Source organism: Neopsephotus bourkii, unplaced genomic scaffold (assembly GCF_033783945.1).
Source record: "Neopsephotus bourkii isolate Nb327-2 ecotype Australia unplaced genomic scaffold, CSIRO-AGI_Nbou_v1 NB_882, whole genome shotgun sequence".
Taxonomy (NCBI): Eukaryota; Metazoa; Chordata; class Aves; order Psittaciformes; family Psittacidae; genus Neopsephotus; species Neopsephotus bourkii.
The window spans coordinates 780,394-800,584 of NW_026901376.1; the positions used below are offsets into that span (position 1 = coordinate 780,394).

The 20,191-nt window shown below is 50.1% G+C and overlaps 1 protein-coding gene across 2 annotated transcripts; it reads right to left on the minus strand.

Moving 5' to 3' along the window:
- Positions 1-1,566: 1,566 nt before the first annotated feature.
- AMZ1 (archaelysin family metallopeptidase 1) lies at positions 1,567-17,124 on the minus strand. 2 transcript variants are annotated; one of them, XM_061356972.1, is made up of 7 exons: positions 16,889-17,124; positions 9,881-10,214; positions 9,140-9,307; positions 8,157-8,285; positions 7,683-7,846; positions 6,187-6,363; positions 1,567-2,295 (listed from the first exon to the last, which is right to left on the minus strand). In XM_061356972.1, the coding sequence occupies exons 2-7, from the start codon at positions 10,182-10,184 to the stop codon at positions 1,726-1,728; spliced, it is 1,512 nt and encodes a 503-aa protein (XP_061212956.1). In that variant the 5' UTR covers positions 10,185-10,214; positions 16,889-17,124; the 3' UTR covers positions 1,567-1,725. The 2 variants fall into 2 exon arrangements, with proteins under 2 accessions (XP_061212956.1, XP_061212955.1); XM_061356971.1 differs by lacking the exon at positions 16,889-17,124 and having other exon boundaries at positions 9,881-10,478.
- Between the last annotated feature and the right edge of the window lie 3,067 nt (positions 17,125-20,191).

The window sequence follows — 20,191 nt, forward strand, 5'->3', positions numbered from 1 at the left end:
GATTCAGTGCAGAAACAAGTACTAGCAAACAGGGCTGAGCAAACAGTAATCTCTTGCTTAAAATAGTAAATCTGTTAGGACAACTGAGTGAGCATGGGGGCTGTACATGGATTTGTAATTCAAGCAGGATTTGCTTGGGAAATTGCTGCTGCTGGGAAGAATGTCTTGGATGAGAAACCCATGGAGCTGATGTTGCCAGGAGAGGGCGGCAGCAGCGGTTCTGCAGCTCCGCGCCTGCGTGAAGGCTGGAAAAAATGCTTCCAGGAATTGCCGTCATCCGTCCCGGAGCCAAAACTGCCTTTTTCTCCCTGTATGAATCATACGGATGTGAAGTTGTTTGTATTTCCGGAATACAGTTTATTGGGAGATCATCCTTCCTGCTCACCTGCATGTGTTAATCTCAAGCTTTTTTCAGATGTCTTCCAATGATCCTCTCCCTTCCTGCTCCAAATGTACATAGCAGGATCACTGCATGGTTTGAGGCCTTCAAAGTGCACAGGGCAGAGTGCTCAGGAAAGCCAAAGCTATTAGGTTCTCTAAGGGAAACATCCTCCCTCTCCTCCTAGCTGAACTGGACCCAGTGCTACCTGCTGATATGTTTAAATGGGAGCGATCTGGAGCGTGGCCATGTAGCTGCGAGCTGCAGAGAGCGTTATCAGTGCTGAGGTCTGGGTGAACAGGGGATGGAGAGAGCCGGCCTTCCCCTGTGTGTTGCTGTTACAGAACTGGAAAACCCATTGGCCTCTTGAGCTCTCTCTATAAATAGCTGGAGGAACGGCATGCCCCGGGATGGGGAGGCAGGCTCTTTAGCTCCCGGTGCCAGCGCAACACCAGTTCCTGCTCAGTGGGTGATTTGTGGAGCAGAGAAGAGGGGAAGGGCCAGGGTGTTCACTTCTCAGGGCAGAAAGAGGAGTGCATGTGTAATTCCTCTTTTAAGTTAATAATCAGTGAGTGTGTGACTGTTTTCAAAGGTTTTTCTCTCCTGGGCCAATCTACAGAGGATGTGAGTCGTTACAGCTCGCTGCTCCAAGCCTGGCTTTGTTCGAACTGAAGCAGCTCTGGAGATCCCCTTGAGTGTCCGCCAGAAGACAGTCATCATTAACACTGTGCTTTACAGCAGATGAGCTGCCAGGGATCTTTTTGCTTTACTTACTGATTGTGTGCCTGTCCTCTTCCATCTCTCCCACTACGTGTGCTGCAAGCCTTTGTGTGCTCCTGCTCTCAGCACAACCTCCAGCTGATGGGGCAGCAACCACAACACAAGTGAACATTTACTATGGAGGGAGAAATCTCATCTGTGCTTCAGACTGAAATGCGAAGCAGAGAGCTCAGTGTATGGGAGAGCTGCCCTGGTTTGATTTGCATCTGTTTGTTCAGATGGGCCAAGCTTCTGTGGGAGCATGTTGAGTGCTTCGCATGGACCTCTTCCTGCCTGACTTCAGACCAAATGAAATAGAGCAAGAAAATAGAAGCGCCTACGTAGGACTTGATGTGGGTTTGGAGTAGTGCCATTGCTTAGACCAGCACAGGAAAAAACCCTTGGGGAGGATCCGATCCCATCAACACTACATTAGCAATCTCAGAAAAAGAAACACCTTTTATTCCTGTGGGGAGCTGCTGCTTCTCTCTGACAGCAACAGCTTGTGGTGGGAAAGGTCAGAAGCAGGGCAGTAATGTAACCAGAGCTGTGGGGGCAAGGCTGGCCTAACCAAAGGCAGACCCAGCCTAGTTTTCCTCCCACCGCCAGCGCTGAGGGGACGATTCCCCTTTGGACAGTTTTCTGGAGCTCAGTTTCCTCCGCAAGGAGGAGAATTTGTCTCCGAGAACTTTCCGTAGCCCAGTGCTGTCCCGAGCAAAGGGTAGGTCCTTCTTCATAGCAGGCAGTTGTCCTGTAAACATGTCCCACTTAGCCAGGGCATCCACGGCCTTGTCTACTTGGGCCAGTTCCTCCTCGGAGACGTTCCTCTCTAGGGCAGCAATGCACATCTCCAGCCACAGTTCGTAATCCTTGATGGTATCCGTGGACTTGGTGTGCCTGGCGAGCTGGGGCTGGCTGTGCGCCTCTGCCAGCGAACACGAGTGCTCATCCTGCTCCAGGTCCTGGCCGATGGAGAGGGCCTGGCTGCACGTGTCTGGTGTCAGTGGCTCGGACAAGGAGGTCACAGCCTCGGAGTCGTTCTCACAGCACATCCCAGAGTCTGAGCTGAAGGGGAGGATGTCCTCCGAGGCGGACAGGTCTGCTGACTCCTGCCTTGGCCATGTGGCCAATACAGTCTGTGTCCAAGCGTAGAGCTTCTGTGGTGAGAGGAGAAAAAGGTTTTGGTTTAGAGAATGACAGAAAGTTACCCCTTTCCCAGTGTTTGTCAGGTGAAATTCACCTTGGGTGACTCAGATGCAGATGCTATGGTCCTCTCTGCAAGAAGATGGGTTCACACAACTTCCAGTTACCCTATGAAGCAGGGGCTTGCACATCCTATTTTGTTGGAGTCAGCATCTGTGGCAGAGCTGCCTCCAGTCAGATGTGGATTGTACGATTGGACTGTAGCAATAGCACAAGGGGTAATGGGTTCAAACTTAAACAGGGGAGGTTTAGGTTGGGTATAAGGAAGAAGTTCTTTACTGTGAGGGTGGTGAGGCACTGGAATGGGTTGCCTGAGGAAGCTGTGAATGCTCCATCCCTGGCAGTGTTCAAGGCCAGCTTGGACAGAGCCTTGGTTGACATGGTTTAGTGTGAGGTGTCCCTGCCCATGGCAGGGGGGTTGGAACTGGGTGATCTTAAGGATCCTTTCCAACCCTAATTGTTCTATGATTCTATTATTGAAGATGGTAGAAAATGGCACAAAATCTCTCCCTGTTACATGGATGTGATCTCCACAAGAGCCAAACCAGTGCCTCTCTAGAGGAAGCTGTGTCATTATAAAAGCTCCTGAGAGAGTGATGAAGAACCTTGTTTCACCATAATGCTAACTCCTGTGCTAATGTGTATTTTATTCCTGAGAATAGCTCTTCCCCTCTTGAGCTGAAATGCACAAGAGAGAAGTCTTCAGGGAAGAACTAACGAAAGGAAAGTGTTTGAGACCATTTCCTTCTTATTAAATGCTACAATAGGGCATATAACGCGTTGCTTCTGGCACACTTAGTCCTTATACTTTGCGGAATGAATCGCAGTACTCCAGTCATCACTAGATAAAAGGTGGTCTCCTTGTCTTCCTTGTTGGCGTATGTGAGGGGTTCGTGTGGTTTTGAGCTTTTTCACACCCTTGTGGCCTGTTTCTTCATCTTTACTTTCTGCAGCTCCCAGCTGAGATGTTTGCAGAGCCCTGTGATTGCTTTAAGAAGCAGTGGGGACAAGTTATCAACCCTGGTGACTTAAGTCTGTATGTGACCAGGTCGGGGTGAGCTGCTGGAGAAGCAACAGGAGATTCCAAGCCCTGCAGAGCTCCCTTCTCCCACTGCTCCCTCCCCCTTCCCTTCTCTCTTGCTCTGTCTTTAGGCAAGTGACAGAGAGGATAAAGAGCTCAAATTGAGTGGGTGGGAGCCATGAGCCCTGTTTCCCTGTTGCTCATTTCAGTCTGTGCATGGAGCCTCGGGGAAGGATTCCATCCAAGAACAAAATGGACCCTTTGAGCCCAGGGAATCCACCCTGCCCCCTCCTTCTGGGGCAAGAACAAATGTAAAGGGACAACTTTTCTCCTGCCTCATCCCACCTCGAAGAGCTCTTCTCTCCCTCTGTATTTAAAACACAAAGAAGGCACCAGAGCTGCACTAGGAACTGGACTAGGGAAGGGGACAGCAAAGCTCATTGAAAGCTATAAGTGGCCCATGACTTTATAATGTCTCTTAAAATTCCCAAGAGTCATGAGTCTGGGAAGGAATCACAAATGCTGCTCGGCCCTGTTCGCAAGAGAAGAAAAAGCTGTGGAGAAGAGGATGTTCAGACAGTCCATTTAGATTATTTAAGGCAAAAGGAGGGAATGATTGACTCAAGATCACTACCAAAACCCCAAAATCTGTCCTGTCTCTCACTGGTTGGCTTATTGATTCAAACTTGTGCAGGGTTTGTAAGGCTGCAGACTCTTCTTGTGTTCTATTTAACTATGAAGGGATAACCTCTTCCTGCATTTAGCCTGCAGGTAGGAGCATTTGAAGTGGATGCCCACCCCAGGTAAGGCACCAAGAGTGAAACCTGTTGTCTGAAACCCCAAGGGGCTCCAGGTTTGGCACAGTTTCCATACTCCTCTGCTGTGGCAGCACTGAGATTAGAGCAGATACTGAGATGAACACCACAGCAAGGACATAGCTAACCCAGCCTCTAAGAGCAGCTTTCTTTCGCTAGGTGCAGAACAGCCTGGGGATGCTGCAAAAGCAGCAGGTGGAAACGCTGGTTGTGATGGGGAAACACCATGAGAACTGATTTGCTGTCAGGTTTCAAGATGCCTCCCGCTGGAATAAGCAGCTGTGATACAAAACTGGAACGTGTTTGAGTGCAACGGAGAGAAATAAATAGAGGGGCTCTTCCTCCTGCATAAGGACTGGTTTCCTGTCCTGTCTCACATGCTCTTCTGCCCGTCGCTGCGTCTGAGTCGCAGACTTAACATGATCATTTCAGCAGCATTACCTGCTCCCGGCGAGGAGCAGCTCTGTGTCTGGCATTTCCTGTGTTTACTATGGGCGTCTGGGGCTGTGCTGGGGCAGGTGGGGATCTGTGCTAGTTTTCCAAAGGGAAATGTGGCTTCAGACTTGCACTTGGCCTCTCAAATCATGCTTAGGAAGTAACTTTGCTGTCTGGTATTGTCTCTGCATGCTTTGTGCTCTCTTCTGTCAGGTTCCTTAACTATTTAATTCACCTCTGGCATTTGTATGTCCTCTCAATTCCATAGCAAAGCCTTTTACAGGGATTATCACAACTCCTACACCAGTTTGTACTGTTATCTAGCCCAGCTTTTCCCATCAAGGAAGCAGATGTGACATTTGGCAAGTGTGTCCTTCCTTTGGGTCTGTGTTCAGTGTCACCAGGGGATGCTGAGCCAATTGTTGTATTTACTGCAGGTGTAAGGGCAATAAGGTTTCTAGAAAAGCTTACTGCAGATGGCAGTTCTCTTCTAGAAAGCAGTAGCTGCATGCTGACAGGCTGGGTGTTGAACTGAACCAGGATCCGGTCCTCAATTTAGGCACCCCTCAGAAACAGGGAGCAAACACCATGGAGTCAGGGATGGGACTGCACAGACAGCAGAACCACACAAGCATGGTTTGGTTTGGTTTTTTGCCCTCCCTATCCTTCACCGCGCTTCTGTGTGTCTGATTCCAAGCTGAATAAAACTGGAGGCATCCCCATTCTCATTCTGCATGCGTCTTGTAACAAATATAACCCCCAGGCTTTAAAATAGGCAGGCATGGAAAATCCTGCCTCTGAATATGACGTGTGTCAGACAGGAATCATAACCAGGGAGAAAATAGGGTGCTGAGTGAGAATGGTGCCACTATTTCTATTCCAGCAGCCATTTGGCTACCAAATCCTCCTTTTTAGACACAAGAGGTAGTAAATACTTTCTAGAGCTAAGGGTGTCCTAGCACTATTCCTGATGCTGCCTAACTGTGGTGTTAGCACTTTTAGGGGTGGGAGAGAAGAGACAAAGATGAGTCAGGGAGCCTCCACTTATTAGGGAGTAATAATTTGGGATCCTTTCTCATATCATTAAACAGAGGAATGACAGTAAAGTATCTACTTAATATTTTCTCCCTGTTACCAGCAGCCCTAGAGAGGCAGAAAGAAAAGTGGCACATAGGAAAGGGCATTGAGGTATGGGAATTGCTGTGCTTGCTGCCACTCTGGTGCAAAATCTGCCTGTCCACCTCATTTCTGGGGGTAGCAAAACATGGTTGGGCTGTTGCACTGTCCCTTATGAGCAGCCAGAAGCCATAGAGCTTGTGTGAAGTGCTATGGGGTTGGGACTAGATGATCTTTAAGGTCCCTTCCAACTCTAACCATTCTATTAGTTGCAGACCATGTGTACAACATCACCCTTGTTTAGGTGTAAGCTTCCTCCCTTAGCACCTTGCACTGAGAGCAGCTGCGTTTACCGTGCTGCTGTATTTAATGCTGTACTATGCTATGAGCTGCTCTGCTCCCTGCTGTGTCTCCTTGCCCTGGGAAGGGACTGGTGGATCCAATGCCTGATGTCTCACCCTGTAGCGCTCGATGAGTTTGAAGCCCACGACGTGCTGCAGCTTGCGAAGGCAGATGGGACACGGCTCCAGGGGCCGCAGCAGGGCTTCATCCAGGCTCAGCGCGCCCTGCATGATGCACTGCAGCCAGCGGCAGGTCCCCAGCCCCATCAGGTGGCAGATCTCGTGGCAGGTCACCTTTAGGGAAGCATAAATCACAGCAGTGCATGGTCAGTCCTGCTTGCTCTGCCTCCTCCTCTTCCTCCTTTGCTGCTCTACTTCCCCTGCTCCCTAACAGTCTGACTCACTTGTTGCTCAGCCCCGGCCATCCTCCAGCCTAGGTTTTTCTGAGGTAGAAGGGGAATATCCTCCCTTCTTCCCAGGTACCCCAAAATCCATGTCTGTGTGGTGGAAAAGCCCGGGTGGGTGTCCTGTTCAGAAGCAGCTATGAGAATACCCTGTGGATAGTATGTTGAGAGCTGTAGGGCAGTGCTGCTGTCACTCTCTTCCCCAAGCACAGAATGGGTTTGGTTATTTTGTTGTTTTGCCTTGTTTTTAAGGGGGAAAACAGTCCCATTGGGGTCTGAAAAGAGCAGCATGGTCCATGTGGGAAATCTGTAAGATGCTGTTGGCAGTCACAGAGCTGGGTCTTTCCAAAGCAGATGCTCTTAACATTTGTGCCAAAGCAAAAACTAAGCTGCAGTCAGCTGGCCAAGCGTGACTGCCTTGGGAATTGGTGACTGTGGAAAGGCTGAGGATGGAGGGCTCCTCTCCTCCTCCCCTTGCCACCAAACATCATTTGAGGAAGAGACCTCAGACTAGAAAATCCCAAGCAAACACCAGGAGAGGCACAGAGAAATGGCACTGAAGGTGTTGGTGTGGCTGCTCCATGCGGGCCAGCTTTGGAAGAAACACTGGAAGCAGAGCAGGCATGAGGGAGGACAGCACTGGTGAAGAGGATGTGTTGGGGATGAATGGGGTTTAATGGCATCTACCTATATGTAAACTTGGCTGGGGTGTTTTTCTCATCCATCCTTGAAAGCAGGCCTGGGAAGTGGTCCTCTCCCCTAATGGGTACCAATGCCTGAGGAAGACACAGTCACCCCTTCTTAGCCGTCCATTAGTGAACGCACAGCTCCCCTAGATGATACTCTGATTAACCTCCATGTACTGTGTCTGCAGCTACCATCCTTCTGCATGTGCATCATCTGACAATGAAATAAGTGAGATTATGCCCTGAGCTGGGCAGGAGGGATTTTGCCTCACTATTGCTCCATGACATAAGGTGAATCCTGTAGCCTCACCATCCAGCTGGCACTATGGTTTGCTCCAGTGGCAAGGGGAGTAAGTGTTGTCTATAGAGTGCATGTGTGTTAAGTGTGTGGACTTAGCTGTGACTGCCAGTGTGTTCTAGGAGCAGTCTCACGCCTGCTTCACTGGTCTAAGACATGGATTTTGCCCTGAGTATTTAACCCTACACAGCAAGAGATACAGGGTGCAGAGGCTGCAGGTCCTACCTTACAGCACTGGACCATCTCCTGGGCGCTGAGCGGCAGCATCCGCTCTCTGCTTTCCTTGCTGACCTGGCACGGCTGCTCCTTCTGTGTGAGTGGGTTCCAGCTGCTGCAACCAGCCTGGGGGAACTCCCCAGAGAACCTGGCAAAGCTGCAGACTCCCACCTCTGTGAAGAGAGATACAAGTTGGGCATCAGCTCCCTTATCTCTCCTTAGGCGTCATGGAAAGGAAGCACAGTCTGGTTGAGCACATATGGTGTGGTGAGGCACTTCCCAGGAGGTTTGTAACACCTCAGTTACTTTGACTGGATCAGGAGCCCTGACTCTCCCGCTTTTGAACTGGGAAAACCTAGTTCATTTTATCAGGAAGTGAATAAAGTGTTATGGATAAGGTTTGGCTATTGTAGGGAAGGCTTTTTGGTACAGTGCTGCCTTCTCTGCCTGCTGTCCCAGGATATCATGGGACCTCAAACGCACCTTGTCCTGGCAGGAATTTGCTGAATGTGAAGCTCCAGGTCTCACAGGGGTAAAGGTCCAGCAGAGTGAGTCCAAGGACACACAGGGCATCCATAGGCTTGTTGTTCTTCAGGAAATTCAGGATCCCGTCTGGACAGATACAAGAGAGCTATGTGTTAAAATGAAGCATCCCTCTAAAGCATGCTAGAGCCAAAGTTCCTGCTGTTCATGGGGAGGAGGATGTAATCCCAAGCCACAAATAGAGCTGCTGCATTTGGCACCTTGGATCAAGAATTATGGCTGTATAGATCCACCCCATCAAACTGGAGTGTGAGCAGACCTGACTTGGAAAGTGGTGCTGAACACAGAGCCACAGGTGAATTCAGTACTAACCCATGGGAATAAGCACCTGGAAGCAGAGGAATTTCCCTGCAGGGATTTCAGACCTGAGCTGGAGCAGCCGCATTGGTGCAGAGCTGGGTTTGTGCTGCCCATGGTACCTGCAACCAGCTGGTCCCAGATGGATGGAGGTTTGTGCAGCAGGAGTTTGGCAGCTCACAAACCCCTGTCCCTGGGGGGCTGTGTGACACTTGAACCCACAGCTGCTATCACGAAAGGCTGGTGAGTTCCCCCCCTGCACCACCCAGGCCTCTAATTTACTTTGGCTCTGGACAAGGGATGGGAGAACTCGGAATACACCAAATCAACAGTGTCTTTCCATGGAGCTGATGTGATCACTTTGTAGAGCCAGACCTAAGCGTAATAGCACTGAGAAATACAAAGAGCAGAGGAAAATATGATGGAAGTCAATTTAGTTTTTATTCCTGTTTCCAGCCTCAAAGTTCTGGGTTTTCCATGGGAACAGGATTCCGCCCTTTTCACTCCCTTCCTCATCCCCTCCCTGCTCAGGCAATGAAAGGCTATTTCGGGCGTTTCCTAAGGGAGGGTTCATGCTCCTGTGCCAATCTGATGTCTCTATGGACTCCCTGTTCCCGGGTCCTTACCTGCGTGAAGCTGCACCCTGTCTGAGTCCCGGCTGTGGCGGTAGCAGCAGTGAATGGAAGAGATGGGGATGGAGGGAAGGCACTTCACTCGGAGACCCAGGAAGAAAGACTCAACACAGCTCTGAAGGGAATCCAGCAACGAGAGCCCAGCAGGCCCTTCGATTAAGTCTAAGAGAAGAGAAACTCTATTATCAGTTCCTTAAAGCCAGGGTGAACCCTAGGGTTTGAAGGGGCTTTGGGGGGCTGGCTGCAGCAATGGAGGAAGAGGAAAACTGGTTCATTCTCAAGTTAACTGTCTACTCTGGGGTGTGATGGGTGTCTCTAGATGGTTATACAGACATGGAGGAGAAGAGGGGGCTCTTTCTGAGCACTGGCTTGAGGCATTAGTTCACTCTGTCATTAGGAAGGTTGTCTCCTGTTTCAGTTGTGCAGAAAGATTCATGTGGGAACAGGTGGATTTTTAATGGATCATCAAGGATGGAGCTCCAGAAATGCTGTTTTATCCAGCATTGTTTTACATATAGATACATACGGGTAGCAAATCTCACCCAGGAGCACACATACCATTTACAGGGTAGGTCCGTCATCACAGTTTGTGACTCTGGATTGGGGGCATGACACAGCCTTTGGTATTATGCTTGTCTTTGCTATGGCATTTGCATTTTGCATCCTTCAAGGAGGATGTCAGTAACATTCAGCATCACCCTCCTCCCTCCTGTATTTTCTCAGTGCCCACCTTACCTATAGGTTGCAGGTAAATGTGCTTCCGATAGAAGTTCTGCTTCCTCCTCAGCATGGCATGATAGAACGTCTCAAAGTCCTCAGGTGCATCAGGGTGGCTGAGGAGCCAGTCGAAAGCTGTCCGGATGAGCAGCGTGCAGAAGAGCGTCCTCTGCGGGTTGTAGGCTTCAGAGAGGAACAGCTTCTCCGCCCTGGAGAAAGCCTTGGCATAGAGCTCCTGCAGGGCTGGGTTGGTGGAGATCAGCGCATCCTTCAGAGCCCGGGGCCCGAAGCTGAACTCCTGAGCGTGCTTGCACTGCAGCATCGCGGAGGGACCCACCGGCTGCGGCACTGCCTGCGGGAGGGGATGCATCAGCACACGGCTGGCACCTGGAAACCTTTTCACCCTTTGCTCTCCAAGCAGTTTGCCCCAAGATCCCAACTGTGCGGGTTGATTGGGAGCTTATAAATGCTATACAGAGAGCTGGCCTGGAGCTCTATGCTCTTACCTGAGCAGCTGGTAAAGAGTGCTCTCCATGTGTATGTCACTGGTTTATGGACAATGTACCAGTAGATGGTGCTCGCGAATGCATAGCCCCGGTATTGTTACCAGATATCTGCACTAAGCCAGTTTGATGCGTATTTTTCTCTCCTGGTGCTTCATCCTGAAGTCCCGATAACAGGGAAAATACCTCTCTGTGTGTGCAACTGTTTGCATTGACCTCCATATGATGTCAAAAGGTGGTGCTCCTTTTTTCCTGGGTTAAACCACACTCTTTGGGCTCTCAAAGGTGTAAATCCATGGCAGGAAAGAAAGCAGATCTTGGTCTCTATCCCTCTATCCCTCTATCCCTCTATCCCTCTATCCCTCTATCCCTCTATCCCTCTATCCCTCTATCCCTCTATCCCTCTATCCCTCTATCCCTCTATCCCTCTATCCCTCTATCCCTCTATCCCTCTATCCCTCAGAAGCCTAAACACCACAAGTGAAAGCAGTTAATTCGCTGTCAACAGTTTCCTGTAATAGCTTTTAATGCCCAACCTCAGGTATTGACCAGGATATCTACCCGCTCCCTGTGCTCCTGTCAGGCTGCTGGGTATAAGAAGCTTTGCCCATCCTGATCCACAGGTGGGATGCGGTGTGATACAAGTGTTTGCTGGTGTTGCCTCTCTAGCAAGATATGTACAGGCCCGTTGCCATCACATTGCCTCATGAAAACTTCATGTCCCACTGTGTTAGCATCAAGGATGCTGGTGATGACGTGAAGGGGTAAATAAAGAGCAAACAAGAGCCTGCAGCAGAAAGAAATTAATTCAGAGCATCCCATCAATATTCTCCCCAGCATCCTTTCTAGGGCCAGCGTTTTCCAGAGCTGCTGAAGCCAAGTACTTATTTCCCATTGCAGCTTATGCGCATAAGGAGACATCTTTGGGAAAGGGAAGAAAAAGAGGGAGCTAAGCCCCTATGGCTGGATTTTTCCAAAACCAGTCATTTTCTGTAAGGAGATCAGAGTAGAACTAGTGTATTCTGGAGCAGTGCTTTGGGCAAAGGCAGGTGCTCCAGCTGTATACAGCAGAATGAAAAGTACATGGGTATTTTATACATATACACAAAAGTGCAGGCTTTCTAGGAGTGTTTTCTTCTATTAGCCAAGTTAATATTAAAAGAAGCCAGACAAGCTTTCTATGTAGATAAGCAAATGTATCAGCTGCTGACCATCCCCATTATAACAGCATCATTCAATCATAGGAAAGAGGTGAAATGCTTTTAGGAGGAACTGGTTAAGGCTATAATTTAGGTATGGCTGCAGCCTGGCTCTGTCACGTAAGTGCCATTCAGTGGTCCCCTGGGACAGGAATACAACAAGGAAATTCAGTACTTAAAAAGTAGTACCAACATGAGCCAAAGCCTTTCCTCAGTTACACAGAGGAGGCTCTGATGGTTTGCACTGTAAGAGAAAGGTGGCAGCCCATTAAAATTAACACTGAATCTCTTTACATCTAACCCCTGGGAAGATACGTGTATGTATAAGCAGTCCTTAAGAAAAGACTCGCTTTGTATGATCTTTTTTGGCACTAAGGGTATACAGCCTGGGAGAGGGATAAGTAAGCAGTTTATTTGTGCAAGACTTGTATTATGCTAGTGTTAAAGGCTGACAGCAGACACACGGTGGGATCCGAAGTGGTACAAGGGCCCTAATCTGGTGAATGGTTAGAAATAGAACGCGATGCTTTCTCAGCCACCTCTTCTTATTGCCCCCAAAATGCCCAGATTGCTTCTTATGGGTACCAACAAGAGTTTGTGTGAGGTTGCTGGGGCTTTGCCACCTAAATCTCTGCACTTCTAACTTGCTCCCAGGTTTGTGAGGATGAAGCAAGAGTCTGACCCCACCAGCTCATCAGGAGCTTTACCTTGGGTTAGGGCAAAGAGCTGTGTTTTCCTATGGTCAAGATTTCACTTGTTCTGCACAGACTTTAAATACAAGCATCATTTTTCTGCTCATGTGCAGCGCTTTCACTGGGACACTCTTAGTGATGCTAAAACCACTGAGGAATTGATCCAGCGAGCTCCTGAGTGCCTGTTGCTCCCAGGGAAACCAAGGGAGAGACTTTGCATTTGGCCGAGGTTGAGAGTGATCTTGTCAAAGAAGGGTTCTGAGAAGCACGAGCCGCTTTCATTAGCGCTTCCTGGCACTAAATGGAGTGTGGGTCTGCGGGAGGAGGAGCTGGGTACAAAATGAATGGATTTTTCTCTTTTAAATGAGGAGCAGCAAAGAGTGGATGTATGCAACAGGAAATACAATGAGCGCACAGTCTTTTAGCGCACGTTCCCCCAGGCTCTCGTGGGGTATAGCGCGAACCCAAAGCTATGGGATATACATTGTTTCCCAAGGCCTTCCTAAAAGGCGACATTCACCCAGCTCCAGACATTCCCAGCGAGGACCAAGGGTGTTTTGTGATGTTCATCATCATGTCCATCATGTCTGTGATTTGTGTGGTCTGAAAGATCAAGCGCAGGAATTCACTTGCAATGCATGGTCTGCAGCGACGCATGCCCCCTTCTCCTGGAGAGCCTGGGCTTGCTTCCCACAGGATAGCAGCATCCCAGTACCCTCTCCAATTACTCCTTCTTAACAAGCCTTTCTGAAATACTGCACTGGAGAAAAGTGAATGCTTTAGGAAACTTTTATGGACAACGTTAGCAGTTTAAAAAGAGAAGCTGTTTTATAACACTATCTGTAGTAGATATTTTGTATGCTTGATCTAATACATGAATACAGTGATTCATTAACTGAAGTAGTGCAAAAAGGCTTTGCATTATTAGCTCTGGTGTCGAGGGTGCCCTGTATAATTTCCTGGTGCTTCAGGAGGCAGTGGCACTTCAGCTTGGATGTTCTTTTACCACTCAGTTTAAGATGTCACTGTGGTGATGAAGAAGTGGAAGCACCGATGCATCTTGTTCCCCTTCAGGTATATAGGAAGGAGATATCATGTCTGTGTGGTATGAAACATGAACTTGTGCCCTCCTGGTCCTTACCAGGGTAGGGATGGAGCCAGCCTAGATCAGACCTCCCTCTCTTTTCTGTTACTCATATCTCTCGTACCATTCATCATCACATCCATGCAGTGCAGTGGAGACACACACAACCCCGAGGTTTTGGCACTCGGCTCCTTGTCTGCTGTCAGGAGCAGCCTTTTCCAGTGATCGTGTTGTATTGTGGCCTTTCTGGTTCATGACATGAGGCAGGAGCTCTGAGGACAACAGGGACCGCATAGCTGGCTTTTGGTCACATGCCAAGGCTTCAGACCAGGTTGGGTGTATTACACCAACCTTTTCACTACGGAATTTGATGCATTTTTTTCATGGTGGCTGTTTTCACAAGAAGTGCCCCCAAAATCCATCCTCAACACATGACAGCAGAGCAGCAGCGTACTCCCTTTTTTACACTAACCTGTAGATGTGCTTTACATGCAATTCGGGTTACTCATAAATTATTCTCTTTGCAAATCAGGCACCTATAAATTATTCTCTGTAATTGAAAATTACCTATGAATTATTCTTTTTGTAATTCACAGCTATGTCATTTATTCTCTGTTCTATTACACTGCAGAGGTCTGCCTGGGGCTGACACTAACAGTGTAATTCTCAAAAGCCAAGGCAGTATCATGGAGTGCAAGGATATTCTGACAAGATAGAAATGGTTTTGTGTGAGAAATCTATGGTGTACAGGTCCAGAGAAGGGGCACTCCATATATAATGGATTTATTTGGTGGTGTCTGGAATTGGGCTCTAACACTGTGCAGATTATGTGTGTATAGATATATATATATATACATTAAGCTGGTCATTCTCAAGTTATTCTGTATAAGTCAAATTGAACTGTAAGTCATTTCTAACTCATAAGTCAAATAGAAGACTTATTCTTTATAAGTCAAATAGAATTGTAAGTCATTTCTAACACTGTCTCATATAAACTGCAGGCTGTGGATGTGCAGAAGGAGACTCATCCCTTTTCCCTCCAGCTCTTGAGGAGTATTTAGAGACAGACTCACTTAATTGGGCTCTTTGGATGTCAGAGGGACATGAGCAGAGCCTCTTAAAAGTGATGAATTGCCCATGTTAGGTGCTGTGCTGTAAACAAGCAGTGATAGTGCAGAGCATTCACAGCCAGGCAACAGAAATGAAAAGCCCAGAGCAAACATCACAAGGGTTAAGTAATTATCAACACCCATCCTAGTTGCCCAACAGCTCTTTTCCTGAGCTTTGCAGTTGGTGGATGCTGCTACTCTAGGACCAGTCTCCATCCCAGCATTGCATAGCTGACAGCATGAAAGCGATTTCCTCAGTTTATTTGGTGACAGGTATAGGATGTGTAGAATAGGATCTGGGGGACATGGTCTAGTGTGAGGTGTCCCTGCCCATGGCAAGGGGTTGGAACTGGATGATCTTAAGATCTTTTCCAACCCAAACCATTCCATGATTCTATGAGAGAGATTTTTTCTTGACTGAGAAGCTGAACTCTCAATGGGTAAATGAGTCCAGTGGGATGGGATGAAGAGAGGACACTGCGATGTGAGAGCGTTTAACTCTGCTCTGATCATCCCTATTCCTGTACCCACAAGAAACTGCTGCATCTTCCACTCCACATCCAATAGCCACAAAACACCGAGTCAGATCTGCATGTGTTCCGGACCAGAAGGTTAGATAAAACCTGGACCCATGTACCACCAGATCTCAATGGTATTTATGTGTAATGTCTCTAGAATACATTTGTAACTCAGGAAAAGATGCTTTGTGAGGTCTCTTTCAAAAAGTACCATTCTTGGTGGTGTGGAAACCTTTAGGACTTCTCATGCATTTACTGGGAGGAGAATATACCTGTCCTGCTGGCACTGTGATTGGTATGTTACCGCTGCAAGGCTCAGCCCTGGAAGGATGCCCTCACATGGATCTTCCTCATTAATTTACTTGGACTGTTGGACAAGTCAGATGGATAACTCCTACACAGGAGGGTTTGCAGGATTGTAAAGGTCATTAAACACCTAAGGTGGAGACAGATGCTTCCATCTGTCCTTGTTTAAGAACACCAACCCATCCGCTTTCCCCTTGATATTGTTTTACATTCAAGCCTGCCCGCTTCCATACACTGCATTTGAATATGTATTAAGGACATGCATTATCCCGAGTTTCAGTCTTCTGCTCTAAGGGTTTTATTTATTCTATGCTCATACATAATGCTACCTGGTTTTTTTCATGCCTTCTATTTGAGGCTCTCTAAGTGTCACACAAACATTCATTAACTTCTCTGTGCTACCCTCCAGAAAGTAAGCTGCCAGCATATGCCTTTCCCCCTCCTCCTCCTCATCACCCATTATTCATCATTTTCAGTGCCTTCTCTGTTTATCTTAGTCTGTTGAAACTCTTGTGATGCTTCTCCCGTGCACATGTGCGATGAAGGGCTGCCTGCTTTCTTCTTCCCTTGCTCTTACATGAAACAAACCTTTACAACCTACTGCCTGGTTGCTGTGCATTCGCTAACCAAAGACCCAAAAGCACAGAGCATCACCGCTCAGAGCTGTACAACCACCCCAGCGCTGCAGAGATCCCCGAGCTCTGCTCACCCACAGCTCCAGGCGCTTTGGTCTTCATCATACTTGTCTAGACAGACTAAATGCTTTCTGTGAGACAACCCCACTGCTAGCCAGGAAAGGGGCTGCATTTCCCATACAGATGAATGCCGGAGCAGGTACAGCTCTGGTTAGATACTCCCTTGAGCACAGGCATTATAAAAGTGGTTGATCATGCAGCATAAATGCACCGTAATGCTGTGCCCCTTCCCAGGAAATCAATGGTGCTGCCAGGTTAGGAGATGGTTATGGGCATCTTACAGCCAAGGCAAAAGAATGGGGTTCCAAGGCTGTGCTGCAGCCAAGGAGCCACAGAACCAGGGAGCAATGACAGACCCCAAACCGTGGCCGGCTGTGCCCAAAGCACCAAGCAGTGCTGCCTGGCCAAGGGTAATGGGATATGGTACTGGAAACGCTCATGGGACACCTGAGCCTCCCACGGCCCCGGTGATATGGAAAAGGAGCCAGTGCTGATGGTGATCCCCGGGACTGGAGGGTGTGCAGGGATGGACCAAATCCCCTTCATCACCGCGGGGCAGGACCCCCCGAGCTCAGCCCGCCGAGGGTTCACCGAGGACAGCCCCGGCTCCGAGGGCAGGATCCGGTGCGGGATGGAAGATGCCATGAGCGCTGCCCCCCGCATCCCGGCCGAAGGAGATGCCCTAAGCATGACCCGTTGTCACCGCGGGAGGTGCCCCGGCCACGGCCACCAGCACCGGGGAGCGATGCCCCGAGCCCGCTCTCCCCGGCCGGAGCGGCTCCCGCCGCATCCCGGGCTTGACCGGACCCCGCATCCCGCCGGGCAGGGTCGTACCCCTCGTTTTACTCCCCCCCCCCAATAACAGCGACCCCGTTCCCCTCCCGCCCTTTCCCGAGCTGCCCGGGGCCGGCAGGACTCACCGCCCGCCGTGCCGGGGCTGCGGAGGCCGGGGAGGTGCGGCAGGGCCGGGGCAGCGGGCGCGGGGCTGGCGAGGCGAAGCGGAGCCCGGCGGCGGCGGCAGGAGGAGCGGCAGCAACAGCAGCAGCAGCAGCAGGAGGAGGAGGAGGAGGAGGAGGAAGAACCAGGGGGAGCAAAGGGGGGCTCGGCCCCTGCGCCCGGAGCCCGCGGGATTCGCCGAGCTGCTGCCGAGAGCCGCCTCCTGCCGCTGCGCGGGGCAACCGCTGGGGGCGCCCTCGGGGCGGGGCCGCCCGGGAGGTGGGGCCGGGTTTGGAGAACAGGGGGAGGGAGCCCCCCCCCCCCTCCGGAGGGGCTTCTCGCAGGCAGGGGCCGTGGGTACGGGGGTTGGGGGTGCTGGGATATGGGATGCTGAGGTGCTGGGGTAGTGAGGGTGAGGGTACTGGGCTGCTGGGGCTAGAGGTGCTGGAGTTGGGGGTACTGGTGTTGAGGGATACTGGGATGCTGGGGATGGGGTTATTGGGGTGCTGAAATGCTGGGACACGGGTTGGGTGTGCTGGGGTACTGGGGTTGGGGTTATTGGGGTGCTGTAGTGCTGGGACACTGGGGTTGGGGGTACTGGGTTTGAGGGTACTGGAGTTGGGGGTATTGGGGTGCTGTAGTGCTGGGACACTGGGGTTGGGCATACTGGGGTTGAGAGTACTGGGTTTAAGGGTAATGGGGTTGAGGGTATTGGGGTGCTGGGGTTGGGAGTGCTGACTTTCTGGGGTGCTGGGATTGGGAGTGCTGGCATCCTGGTGTACTGCGGTTGGGAATGCTGGAGTATTGGGGTACTGAGGTGCTGGGGTACTGGGGTGTTGGGGTGCTTGGCAGGGTCTCCCAGGCTCCAGCCTGGGAGAGAGGAGCAAAAGGGAACCAGACCTCATCTGAGGAAGCGTGTTCCCGAAGGAGCCTGGGGCTGGGTGACAGACAGCACTGCAGGGGCTGAGTGCCCTTTAATCTCTGCTCTCAGTAAGAGATGAATGACAGAGCAAGAGGGTGTCTGGAGATGATGCTTTACTCAGTACGTCTCTCCCACATGACCTGGATGCATTTCTGCATCTCGCCGTGTCCTTTAATTTGGGACTATTATCTCTGGGAAAGGTTAATTATGTTAGAGGAGTGGATCTCCATTCCCATGTCTTCATGGCTTTATTTATTCTGGCTTTCATGTTTTGATCCCTTCAGTGCTTTGATCCCTCATTCCTGCCGTCCTGAGATGGAAGGAAAAGGGAATACCCAGGCTGGGACCTGAGTGTTTCCCTGAGTGACATAAACTCAAACTAGGGAGGGGGAAATAGATCTTACAGCCTCTGGATCTGTAGTGGTCCTGGCAACCCAGCACAGAAATGTCCTACCAGGACCCATAGAAGTGGCCATAGAGGTGGACAGTGACCGTGTGCTGTGCTGCAGGGTTAACAGGCACCAGATCAGACCGTGGCTGCGTGCTGCAGGCTGCCATCCCTGGGACCTGCATTGCTTCCACGGCACCGACCGCAGCTCCAGTGAGAAATTGCCCTAATTTGCTGCTATCATAATGAGGCCAAGAGGAGAGGCAGCAGCTCCTCTTTGCAGTGGCTGCTCCCAAAGCCGCTCTGTGGGAAACCTGCCTGAGATTTAGCATGTGTAGTCCTGAGGCCTTGCAATAGCATCATCTTCCACGCCGCCTGCTACCCCGAGCACAGGAGTTGCCCTCTGTGCTGCTTTAATGAGTTGCTGCTTGTAATTAGAGTTTATTTGTATTAATTAGCTTAAATTATCTATTTGTGAGCTGCTCGCAGTGCACTGTCAACATGTTCAGAGGCATACACGCCTCAAAGAGTCAGCTCCTGCCCTGAGGAAGCCCTGAGCTAAAACCGGACAAACTGTCCCAATACAGCATGCCCTTTTTTATCCCCTAAGAAACCTGTTGCATTTAAACTTGATAAATACTTGGCTTTGCTGCCCCACCACTGAGGGACAAGTAACCAGGTAAAAATTAACCCTATTTAGTAACAGGGTGTTGTTATTAAATAACAATGATGATGCATTTACCCTGGGCAGAAGCAGGAGATGGGTACCACTTGCATAGGAGAGCTTGCAGTGGGGGAGATGGAGAGCAGGGCCAGAGCAAGAGATAAGGGAACAGCCACACAGCCCTTTAGGAAACAAGTGGCTTTGTTAAGAGAAGATCAGTACAACAGGGAGGGGGAAAGGGAGGAGGAGGTGGCCCAAATCAGATGAGGAGAAGCTAGAGAGGGCAGACGTGCAGTGCATCGGAGGGAGCGTGGTTTAAGGCTGCGCTCAGCGTTAGCTCAGCTGTGATTAAAGCTGGTCGCAGCAGAGACGTGATGCTCACCACAAGTGGCCTTTATCTGCAGCAAGCAGCAGCAATCATTATTCTGCTTCCAAGCTCCATCGGTGCTGCCAAGCTGTGTTTCCCAAGGAGGCCACGATCCGTTGCCTCTGCGTAGAGGGATGTAAAACACAGAGGCACTTCCCTCGAGTAGGTGAGTGCAGGAATCTTCATGGAGCAGCGTGTCCTCAGGGGGCATGACCAGCAGGTCAAAGGAGTGATCCTGCCCCTCTACGCTGCTCTCACCTGAGACCTCACCTGGAGCATTGTGTGCAGTTCTGGTGTCCTCAACATCAAAAGGACATGGAACTGTTGGAACAAGTCCAGAGGAGGTCACAAGGATGATCAGGGGCTGGAGCACCTCCTGTATGGAGACAGGCTGAGAAAGTTGGGGCTCTTCAGCCTGGAGAAGAGAAGGCTGCGTGGAGACCTCAGAGCAGCCTTCCAGTATCTGAAGGGGGCCTATAGGGATGCTGGGGAGGGACTTCATTAGGGACTGTAGTGATAGGACAAGGGGTAATGGGTTAAAACTTAAACAGGGGAAGTTCAGACTGGATATAAGGAGGAAATTCTTTCCTGTAAGGGCAGTGAGGCACTGGAATGGGTTCCCAGGAAAGTTGTGAATGCTCCATCCCTGACGGTGCTCAAGGCCAGGTTGGACAGAGCCTTGGGTGCCATGGTTTAGTGTGAGGTGTCCCTGCCCATGGCAGGGGGGTTGGAACTGGATGAGCTTAAGGTCCTTTCCAACCCTAACTATTCTGTGATTCTATAATGGAAAAATCCCCAAACTGATGCCCAAGACTGGACCTTAAGCGACTGTAGTTGCTTGTAGAGATGCATAAATAGCTCCACAAAGAGAAAAGGCAGGTATCCAAGAGCTGTTTAAGCCAGAGAGAAGAGATGTGGCTCAAACCCACAGCTGCAGGCTGAAGCC

What these genes read in the sequence shown, in the direction of transcription:
- AMZ1 (XM_061356971.1), bottom strand. Translation starts at nt 10,232, where the DNA reads ATGCATCCCCTCCCGCAGGCAGTGCCGCAGCCGGTGGGTCCCTCCGCG. An exon ending in CAAATTCCTGCCAGGACAAG is followed by an intron (nt 7,847 to 8,156) that starts GTGCGTTTGAGG and finishes CTCTCTTCACAG; the next exon opens with AGGTGGGAGTCTGCAGCTTT. An exon ending in AGATGGTCCAGTGCTGTAAG is followed by an intron (nt 6,364 to 7,682) that starts GTAGGACCTGCA and finishes GCTTCCCTAAAG; the next exon opens with GTGACCTGCCACGAGATCTG.